At 35.3% G+C, this 11763-nt stretch overlaps 1 protein-coding gene across 7 annotated transcripts in view; it reads right to left on the bottom strand.

The window, feature by feature from the left end:
- Positions 1 to 243: 243 nt before the first annotated feature.
- TAFA5 (TAFA chemokine like family member 5) overlaps positions 244 to 11763 on the bottom strand; it is a 438585-nt gene continuing 427065 nt past the window's right edge. For 4 of the 7 annotated variants that reach the window (XR_010828482.1, XR_010828484.1, XR_010828485.1 and 1 more), the window contains 2 exons: positions 4483 to 4575; positions 244 to 3008 (listed from right to left, as the gene is read on the bottom strand). Coding sequence is in view for 2 of the 7 variants with exons in the window: in XM_048049018.2 (XP_047904975.1) it covers positions 3000 to 3008 (9 nt within the window). In the remaining 5 variants the exon portion in view is untranslated. Of the gene's footprint in view, positions 3009 to 4482; positions 4576 to 5016; positions 5121 to 11763 lie in introns of those variants that run through there. The other 3 variants (XR_010828483.1, XM_048049018.2, XM_048049020.2) reach the window with 2 other exon arrangements.

The raw sequence follows: 11763 nt of genomic DNA, 5'->3' as shown, positions 1-11763 counted from the left end.
ATGAAGACACTTCCCTCTGTGTTTCAAATTTTGCTTTGGAAGAGGCACATAAAATACTTTTAGAAACAAACATTTTTTATGTCCCTTAGTTTTGTAAAATTAGAAGTTCACAATGTTCTGAAAACATATTGTTCCTGAGAGACGAACATTTCACCACTGCTCTTAGGCTAGTAATTCACAGTGATAAAGGCAGACAGTATATTTTGTTAATTTGAAACATTTTTTTTTTGGGGGGGGGGGGGGGGGGGGGGGGCAGAGGTGGAGTATAAAAACATTCTAAGTGTCTTGAGGTGTCTGTTGCACACAGGAGACTCAGAAAATTGAACTCGTCTTTGATGAACAATCCCAACCTTTTTTGTCTTTGATATTTCTTGTACAGCATAGCCCACGTAAACAATGTCTTATCTTTCATTGAGCATTTGAAGTACACAGAAAACAAAGACATAACCAAGGATATTCAGAACTGACTGGAAGCTATGAATTTAGTTATAAAGATTATAGATGTCCATTCTTAGATCCTCTGTTGGGATCTGGTTTCCAGAGGATGAATGGCCTTAATCTGATCTGTAACTGGGTGCACCAGAATGAATGTACCCAGCACCTGAAAAGGGAAGGGTAAAACTTCAGTTTCAAAACATGACCCATGTCCTCATTTTCACATTCCATTGCTATGTCTTCCTCTCAATGCTCCCACCTTAATAATCACCTGGTGAAACTCCTTTGATGATGTCACGCTCAGGGAACAAAAGTCTCACTTATAAAAGGATTTTCTTTATTTTTCATAATTTAGCTGAACCAACACAAAACGGAATACTATAAAGCAACAAAAAATGATGTAACATCTTTAATTGTTCTGTGTTAACTAAATAAGGCTACTACACTCCCTTTAAAATAAATCAAAACAGAGAGTTGGTAGAGTGAGGGATCTGGCTCTTGAGGTCTACATATACAGTAAATGTATTTACCATCATTTATTGCATGACATTTTAAACCTGACATTGGTAATTTATAGTGCAGTCAGTCCATAACACTTTTCAAGTGGCTGGGCTTTAATTGCTACCTTGACACTGGTCAAAATCCTAAGATTAAATAATAATTTGTATATAATTATTTTACTTGAAAACAAAATCATCTATAGTTCATCTTTCCTGTAACCTCTTCATTAAGTAAGAAGAGGCCTGTATTAGAACAGACCTTAAAAAAATTCTTTAATCAACTTTTCATTTTTGAAACTTTCATCTATGGTCACTTGAACAATCTCTATATATTTTTCTTTAGTAGCATAGAACTAGCATAATACTAAAAGTTAATTGGAGTATTAGGTAGTATACTTGAAACCTTAATACATTTGCCAGGAGGAAATGAAGCTTCCTTCTTGAGTGCATCATACCGGTACGTACGAAACTTACACATAGAAAGGTATATTAAAAGGGAGCAAGTTTTGTTTGTTTGTTTGTTTCTCTGGTTTATCATATTTTTCCCCTCATCATTGCTAAATTTTCACTAACCAATAATGCTGAAACAGTGGACTTTCTAACAATGAGGTAAAACACTGAAAATGGGATCAAGGAACAGGCTGCAAACAGACCCTTAGACTGTATTACATAAAAGTAGGACAGAGAGAGAGAGAGAGAGAAACAAACCTTGCTATGAAGAGCAATGAGTAAAATACTTTACACTCTATTTTTATCAGTATGTAAAGACAAAAAAAAAAAAAAATGCCTTCCAACAGTGCAATGGTTGAATGCATTTATGTAATATAAACAACATTATTCTTTGCTTTTTCTACACAGTCCTCTCTGGTCATGCTTCACATCCAGAATGTCCCAATGGAAGAAAGCAAACGACACCAGTCACTTCAGAGACAACTGAAGTAATAAAACACAACTTAACTCTGAACCACTTGTCATGACTGTCAGAGTTATCACGTTAATTGTTAAATAGGATTTTCTACAAATATACAACATATAAAAACTGTTAAATATATAACTTTAGGCTTTTCAAAATACATTTAATGATCTCTTTCAAACAAGTGTTACTTTTGTTTTCTCTTTAATTTGCTTTCTGGTGCTAAATGGTGTATCAGATGAGACATAGGCCACAGATGACCAAACATGCTCTTTGCAAATACTGTATTATCCAACTTTAACTATCAAAAATGGAACTGTAGAAGAGGCATGTTTAACTGGTTAAAACTGAAAATGATTTTAGTACGAGAAAGTCAATCTAAGTACAGAGGAATAAAGGTGCCGTGTAGACAGTTTGTTCTTTTTGTCCAAGTTTTTCAAACATAGGTCATTTCCTCTCAGTGCACCATTATGTTCTCTCGAAAGTGGCATTTCAAGAGCTGGTCTCTGGGTTAGTTTTTACTGCAGCTTTCCATAAAGACTTCTGCTGGACAACAGCTCAGCTTTGTGAAAGCTGGAATCATGTCCTTGTGGAGACCCCCTACAATTTAACGACATAACTCTGTTAACAGTAAGATTGTGTCCACTTTAAAATAGATTTTGCTCTTTGGTCTATTGTATATATTGAAAGTATAAGAAAATAAAAGCAATTCAGACAGTTTAGGGCACAAGAAGAGTTTCTCTTTTGCACCTCAGTGTCCTCCCATAGGCAAAACAGTCTTCTCTAAGGCTGATTGGGACGATACTCTTCATTGTAGCAGACTCTTCGGATTAAAACATGTAGATAACAGCAAGTCCAGCAGTGGTGTATCACGCAGATGAAACGTTAACCATGAACTTTTTTTGTATTGCTAATGCCCAAGCATATCTCTTTTTTCTATATTCCTTAGTCCAGCGATCCTTAGTATGGTAGAACAAACTTTAGCTCATAATGTAGAGGAATTATGCTGTCTTTCATGAGATACAAAGATACAGACAGTTGAGTTGATGACATAGAACGGATGATGATCCACAGCAGTGAAACTTGACTAAGTTAAGTAGCTCACACAGAGCCTAAACCACTCCTACGAGGATTCTGTGTTGCTGCATTTGTCAGGAGACCTGTAAATCAATAAGAACAAATGAGTCAGTGTCTTAATTTACAATCCTGGTTATCTTTGCTGCCTATCACTTTAAAATGTTCTGTACTGAGAATTTTCAAGGAAACAGTTAATGAATTAGAAGATATTTATTTTTCACAGCAAACATTTTCCCTGAGAAACAACATATGAATAAACCTATGTTTATATTTATTACCAAAACAAAACAACAACAACAACAGAACTTTGTTATTTCTAATAAGGTCATGAATATAAATGATAGTTTACAACTTCAATGCCTTCTACTCTCTAACAAGCTCCATGCACTTTCCTTTTTACAAAAATTTCACAGAATGTTCTTTTACCTGCATTAAATTACATGTAACAATATCTAATACACATGGAGATTAAGATGGCTATTACTTTTTACATATAAGATATGATGAAAAATGGACATGACTGCCACGATCATTTATTAACAGTGCAAGGATATTTATACTTGAGGCTTTGCTGCCTTCAAGTTTCCGTGGAGTGCTAGAGTGCGCCTGTTGATCTATACGCTAATTTAATCAACACTGCCCTCTAGTGATGCTTGGAAAAGTGCAAATTAATGTAAATAATGTTTCTTAAAAGTCAATATAATCAGAAAATTGTTTTAGTTACAAAGCTGAAAAATAAAATAAAATAAAATTAAAAATAAAAATAAAATAAAATAAAATAAAATAAAATAAAATAAAATAAAATAAAATAAAATAAAATAAAATAAAATAAAATAAAATAAAATAAAATAAAATAAAATAAAATAAAATAAAATAATGAAAATTGGCAAAGGACTGCCCTGTTTTAAAAAGAAAATGGAATGGAAGCTGTTAAAATAGAAAGGAAAGGAAAGAGGCAGTGGTTTGAAAGAGAAACAACCAAAGCTCACACTACAGAGAATACAAGTACTGGAAGACAAAGCAAACACAAATAAAAAAAGTAATGACTGGTTTTTACAACAAGGAGCCAGCTACTTGTGCTCACTCCAAATATCAGTTTAGAAATGGTTTTGAAATTACACAGACACTGTACAACACAGAATGTTTTGAGGTATATTAAGCAAGCATGATTGTTACAAAATGCTGTTTGAATGTTCAAACTCTATCTTCTGCTTTGGCATTGTCCTGTCTCCAGATAGGCAGAATTGTCACTACTGATGGAAATATCATGCATAACACCAGAAAATACTGAACAGTGAATGTGAACAGGCAAAACAAAAAAGAAAATCCAATTCACTTAGTTCAAGCTGTATATTAAATTTAGACTTTTTAACCTAATCCTCAGAAAAATAAATTAAAGAAATACCACCCTCCAAATCAATTTAGTGACAGCTTGAAACATTGTTCTCTGTATATATATGTAGAAAGATAGATAGATAGGTAGAAAGATAGATAGATGAATATTTTCCTTATAAGGCATAAAGTGTATGTCATAGATTTCTGCTTTTGTCCTCTCACCTTTTCCAGGAAAAAACACCCCAGAAATCTTGCACACAGCCTTTCCTTTTCGGACTAGTGATCAGATCTCCAAACCACATGGCCTCAGACAGGCTGAAGGCAAAAAACCTGGATGATTATTGTGGTATATTCCCCTTTTTTAAATACACATTCAGCAAGATAAATGATTAAAAAGTTTTATTTCTATTAATTGTTCTGTTTCCCCTTTACACTCTTTCTTGGGGTTTCCATTATACCCCCTATTTTTCTTCCCATTAGAAAAGAACACGTTTTTTAAGGTAGCAATACTTCTTAGGCAGCAAGATACAAAGCATAAGAGTTACGGTTTATTAGGCCTGAAAGTAAACTGTTACTGTGTGGAGAATTAGGCTGACTTAGCTCCATCACTTCTGAGTTAGGCTGGAATGGCCCAAAGCTAAAAGCAACAGCATAAACTGCTGATGGACTGTGCGTTCAGTGTTTTCATAGTGTGCTTCTCTACCATATTGGTCCCAGGATGGAGACAGAATTCAGGTACAAACACATTCATTTGCAGATACCTGCTGCTTTGTCATTTCGTGGATTTAAAAGCTTCCTTCCTCACTTGCTATCACTGTCCCCACTTTGCACATCCCTGCTGTGTGAATATGGTATCAAAACTTTAAAAGAAGGAGAGAAGAGGAGAAAAATACGCATTTTTAAAATGCTGAGTTAGGATGGAGAAAAGGTTTGAAATAAAGTGATGGCAAGAAAAGGAATATAGTAGAGAACAGGAAGTGAATTTACAACTTTGGACAATGACAAGAGAAAATGGAATAAGAAGGAAAGAGAAAGGTATAAGTTAACAAGGGAAGTTTAAACATCTTTAATTAATGAAGGTGTGATAAAGAAGAAAGATAGGTAATAGGAACAACAGTTAAAAAGGGGAGAGAAGAGAGCATGAAGAGTCCAGAGAAGAGGAAGAGAATGCACACCTACCCTCCCATGTCCTGTTTTTTCCCCTTCCATTTCACACTACAGATGAATTAATGACTCCCCACCACCACCACCACCACCCCCAAAAAAAACAACACCAGACAGATCAAGCAAGAGAAAAGAGGGATCCCCAAAATGACCATGAAAGGGACTTGTTTACTATTTATACTAACAATTCAAGCCATGGAAAGTACCACATCCCTGAGAGGCAAGTCTAAAGGAAAATGATGCTCTTGATGACTATTTGGTAGCAAATTCTAGAATATTAATTAGGTCAATACAGATTGCAATGCAAATTATAATTTAAATAACTATATACAGGAAAGTGTTTGAAAGCTTAGACCAGGTATGTTGGCATAGTTTTGTTCTTTTTTTTTTTTTCCTTTTACTTAGAAAACTTGAAACAGCATCAAATTAAAGAGAGCCATTTACCTAGTGCAAGGTTTTCTTTTCTGTCCATCTCTGTACAGGACTCTTTCCAGTTTTAGGCATCTTTGCACAAGTCTCTTTGTCACTGACTTCAGTGAAGTTGGAATTTCTCCCCAGTGCTTCAGACAGCAGTTTCTGCCTCTTTCTGAAGGAGCCAGAGGTTCTGATGCCAAATATTGCACTGCAGTAATGATAACTACCCCTTCCATTTTTCCCTTTCCACAAAGTGTGTGGGCTTTTATTTATTTATTTATTTATTTTTCCCAAGTTGTTACTGAGATCATCTTTGCTTCATGGTACTGGCACTGAATACTTATATACCAAGAAAAAAAATGGCACTGAATACTTATGTACCAAGAAGTTGATTGTTAATGTAACTCATCTCCCATTCAACTCTCAAAAACCGACATGTTTTCTCAATAGAAAGTTTTTTTTATTTTTTTTATTTATTTATTTTTTCTGACTGAAATCATAAGTACAAGGGAAAATCGGAAGGTTGCCCCACCAGTGTATTTCAACCTCTTCTGACAATAGCCTTCCTTCCCCATACCAAAGAGTCTAAAAGCACTGTCACCCCTTGCAGAAAAGCAACTTCAGTGCTTCCTCTCACTGCAGAGGCTGAAGAGCCTTGCAGTGGCTTATGGGCACTGATCCACCAAAGCACTGCAGCAAGGTCATTTCACCATCAGAGTAGTATTTCTTAATGCAACCCCCACTAGACTCTAAAATACCATCCAGCTACATTTTTGGCATAACATTAGAAAACCGATGAAAGAACAAAAAGTTGTTATAACAGCCAAAACAGAATACACCATGCCATTACATTCAAATACTGTTCCTTTCCTTTGATACTACTTTCATGAGCTATTCAGTATGAGTTTCTGCCCTACCACCTGCCCCAGTACATTTATTTAATATCTCTCAACAGCTTAGAGAAGTTATGTGCTGCTGCACTTTTTTTTTGTATGTATTTATGGTTTGTATCTGTTCCCAGCTGTACATTACAAAACAAAACTGGTTGTTTTACTTTTAAAAGAAATTATGAAGTGAAATAAAGTTAGTGTCATTTAATGTCACATGCAAACTCTTTGCCTGATCCAAAGGTCACAGAAGCAAACAGATATTTTATCGTAACAGTTAGTAGGAATCTTCTTTTGGGTTCGGGATTATTCCACTATGTATGTTGTCTTCATTTATAAACAACTGACTTCAGAACGAAGGCAAATTAAAAGTTGTCTTAAAACAAATGGTCTGGCAATACACATCAGTATTCTGGCTTTAAGATTGAAACAGCTTGGAGAACTCTTGAGCTTGCTGGACTTTGAAGTCCAGGACTTTTAACATTGAGCAGGCATCTAGTACCAGAGATTAAAATACTACTGTACCCTAACTGACTAAGTGAGGGAAGCCCATGTTCTAGTATGCTCCACAGAATTCTACTCAGGTGGAAAAATCATTTTCCTGACTGCATATTAATTGATAATCCAAAGTATAAAAAAATATGTATTTCATAGGACCTATATATCCTATTATAGTTCTTGGATAGCTGGAATACATCCTGGGAATGTTTGGCTCATTAGAGCAATTATAACACAGTCTGCCTAATTTGTCTTTCTCTGAAAGAACTACAATAGGGGAGATCCTATCTTGGAAGGGAAGGGAAGGGAAGGGAAAAAAGAAAATATTCACTATCATCAAGGACAGAGCAAACACATTATGCAAGCCACCTTGATATGATGGAAATGGAAATATATGGTGCTTTGTTGACTTACACAGGCTTTCCACCAAACAAACAAACAAAAATGAACAAACCTGAACAAACCCTCTGTCTTTCAGTGTAACATCTACGATCTAATTTTGAATTAAAACATTTACATTTCTGATCACAAACCAGAAAACAGAGAAAGGTTTACTGTAGCTGTCAAATATTTTCACTCAGGACTGAATTTCAAGAATGTCTGGTCTGAACTTTTGATTTACATAGAATCCACATAAATACCAACAATTCCATGTCAAGCCTGGTAAAGCTTTAGCAGTTTCATCTGGTTTCCATTTTGCATTTTTAGAATAAAAATGAAAGTAAGAGTGAACCAAAGTTTTCATTTTTGCTACAGTAGCCAGGTACTATTACATGACTGTCTGTTGAAGTTATCCTTGCACACTGGGATGACAACTCTGAACTATCAATTGTGTTTCCAGCCCTGATTTCTGGGAATTCTCTGGATGTCTAGAATGTAACAGGTCATTTTAGAAGTTTTAGTGTTGTCTAACAGCTGAACTACTTGTCTAAACTGTGTATTTTACACTTTCAACTAAAGTCTAAAAATGGCTTTTTTTTTTTCTTTTACTTTTATAGGAATCAAAAAAAAAAAGAAAATACAAAAATCATTCACAAAGATGGGTGTAGATTTGGTCAGTCTCTGTCTCACAAATCTACTCATAATGGAAACAGCATCAAAGCTTTTACCAACTGACTGCAAGTCAGGTAAACAGCATGTCTTTCCCCTCTGCGTCTACAGCTGTCTGTTCTAGGAGGTCCCTGAATAACTAGCCACATATAATGCAGGAAAAAAAAAAAAAAAAAAAAAAAAAGAGAGAGACAGAGAGAGATAAAAGCATTAAGATGCCCAAGGAAAACCTTACACAGCCTTGCAAGATACCTCATAATTCAAGGGAATAAAAATGTAAATTTTTGGCTATGATCCTAGCTGTACCAATGACCTGCTGCATTTGTTGAGAACTCCCATTCATCCCATTTTTCTCCTATTCCCCCTGCTTTCTCCATGCTGTTCATATACTCAAATTGAACTATTTAATCTTCAGAAAAAGACAAGTTAATCCAACTTTAAAGTGACTGTGGCTATTAGGAATAAGAAAGAGATGCATGGGAGCTACTTTATTTAGTAATACTGCATTCTTTGACACTGAGCTAGCCATGGAAAGGACATCTTCATGAGTTCAAACTACAGTACCTACAAAACTAGGAATAATAAGATTCATCAAATCTAGTGGCTGCTTGTGGGTGCATGTTTATAAAAAGCAGGCTAGCATATCAGGCAGTGTATTCACAGGCACGCTTGGTCTATATAGTGCACTATACAACTATATAGTGCACTAACAAAGTAACTCATAAGTTACAGTTGAAAGAATACAACTATTAGGCACCTTCTAGGAGAACATGCCGTTCCTTTAAGATCCACTCTGCATTTTTGTTTTGTTTTCTTTTCACTTCTATTCAAGTCAGACACAGAAAGAAGTATATATTGCAACTCTATGACTCTTTGCAAACGACTTTTTTTTTTTTCCCCAGTAACAGTTATTGTAGTATCAATAATCTGATCAGACCTAATAACCATTTTTCCTTAAATATCACTCCTGAACTCCTAGCTCCTATATTCTCAGCTTCTCCTGACCACCTGCTAGGAGTATCACTATGACTTTTCATTTCCTTCTCTGTAAAATTCCTGTTTGTCTTGTATTACCTTTGAACTTGCAAGATCTTGGAATGTGCTGGGTCAGATCATACACTCCTTCCATCTGCTGAACTGTCCATAAGCAATACTAGTGAAAGTAGTGAGACTATTCTTCCAATTAGGTAAATTTAATAACCCAACTGAAATACATTTGACTTTGGGTCATGCAGGGCACCCATGTTTGAGACCCCAGGCCTAGGCATGTGTAAGCTTGCTTTGCAACATCTAAATATACACAAAGGAAAAGCAATTGAAGTGGCAGAAGAGACCATAGCAGGAATATTTGTGCTTGAACCTTGAATACAAGGGTGCAGGTGGGAGATTTTCATCTGAAGAGGGTTTAGAGCGACTGCAGATAACAAAACAGGGCAGACCACATTCTGTCCCCTATGAAAATCCAAAGCCAGCTGCTTGAAGCAACATAGATAGAAAGAATGATGAAAAGGATTATACATCATGTGAGGAGAAACAATGCAAAATAGAGTGGTTTTCTCTCTCTTATCTACCGGGTAAGAAACACACTTAAAATAACCCTACCTAAAGGCCTTGAGCAATACCCCAATTGTATGTGATTTCTTTTTGCTTTTTTAAAATGTTTAGAGGTGTGCACCCATAAAAAGCTAAGCAGCAGGTAAAACTAATAAAGATTTGTAACTGGCATGGAATTATAAGCTTGAAAAATGACTACGTCTCTGCTCCCCTTTACTCTTCAAATAAAAGCAACTGCAATATTAACATGATTGAAAGTATATAAGAATAGCCAGGGGCTTTCCTCAGGGTAGTAAAAAAATAACCTGGATTTGCCATTCCTGAGACTTTTCTCTAAGGTGGGAGACAGTTTCAGATTAAACTGCCAATGCACCTAAGAATCCATTTTTATTAAAATGCAGTAACTTAATGTATACTGAATTCAGAATATTCATACCTATGTGCCCATATTGAGAGTGTACTGCTTATTAACATATCTGAACAGAAACATAACCTTAATTACATTAAACCTTCATGTTAAAAAAATGCTTTAAATATTTCTTTGAGGTAATAAAAATCAGCTGAAATAATGATCTTCCATAAAATAATGCATGTAATGCCACAACGTACCTCTCCTCATGGAGTAATGTAAGTTTTAACTATAAAGTTCAAAAGCAGTCTTGTCTGTTTTATACTTAAAGTTTATCAGTCTAATCAATGGGGAAAAAAAAAAGAAAAAGAAAAGCACAACAACAACAACAACAACTTACATCTGCCAGCACTGAAGTCCACAGACAAATCTAAACTGTTACTTTTTCTTCTCTAATTAGAGGAGAGAATTGTTCAGGGGCATCTGTGAGTGACATTTGATTGACAGGCAGCAGGTCTAGAGCAAAGTTAGTCTCACACAATAAAAATTGGAACAGTGATTTCCTAAGACTGATTGTGAAAGTAGTTAAACTTCAATGAATAATACATGGAAAAAGCAATATGCTTTTAGATGGAATATTTAGAATATTTCATCCATTAAAAGAAAGAATTCTGACTTACAAAGCATGAGCTATAAAGAGGAAGTTCAACTGCTAGTGAAGGAATCGAATAGTCAGTGTTCACCAATGAGATACTGTGTCTGCTTTATGTATTCCATCTGACAATTTATTGCTTAAGAAAGCAGTCATGTTTCACATCATTCCAGAAAGCAATGTACCATAGTAGATGACTTTTTAACAAGCAATCTTTACAAATATGCTGTGTATGGCAAAGAAATCCCAGTATTTAAAATTGCTGTACTTAGCCTTCATTTATGACTTGAGGAGAAAGTAGGAAGTGGACAAGTGTATGGAGTGGGAGAGGAGGGATATGTGTATGTAGGTGAGGTAAAGAAAAATGAAGGAAAATTTTCATAGCCTCATTTGAAAACAAAAGAAAGAACACACACTGCATTCTTCAGTTGTAGTAACATACAGTTATGATAAAGACAGAAAAGCTAGCACGGTCTTAAAAAAAAGTTCAAATGTATTTGGGACACAGAACTAGAAGCCCCCAGCGCTCTTAGTCCTTACGACCACTGCAAAGAAAGGTGCATTTTCTAAACATAAAATTTTCTAAAACAGATTTGTTGTTAGACAGCCCTCTTACAGGTACATGCAAAACTACACAAACGTGTATCAGCACAGATCAGTTCAGCTTTTTATACCTTGATTCTACTCACTTTCAGTGCAAGCACAAAACTTCCCAGCTTCCCTTTGCAGACTTCGAAGTCCTCCTGTACTTCCTTTTGGGAAATGCTTTATATTTGTTTTGTGATAAATTCTTATAATCCCAACTAAAATATCTTTTTGTACATCTGTGCTCATCCTCCAGTTTTCAATTTTGCATGACTATGAGACAGCTGAGATGAAGAATAAAGTGTGGAATTTAAGGGTCAGTATCCCAAATTAGCCAATTAAATTATCTT

This window comes from Anser cygnoides, chromosome 1 (assembly GCF_040182565.1).
Source record: "Anser cygnoides isolate HZ-2024a breed goose chromosome 1, Taihu_goose_T2T_genome, whole genome shotgun sequence".
NCBI classification, from domain to species: domain Eukaryota; kingdom Metazoa; phylum Chordata; class Aves; order Anseriformes; family Anatidae; genus Anser; species Anser cygnoides.
This window is presented reverse-complemented; position numbering and strand designations above follow the sequence as displayed.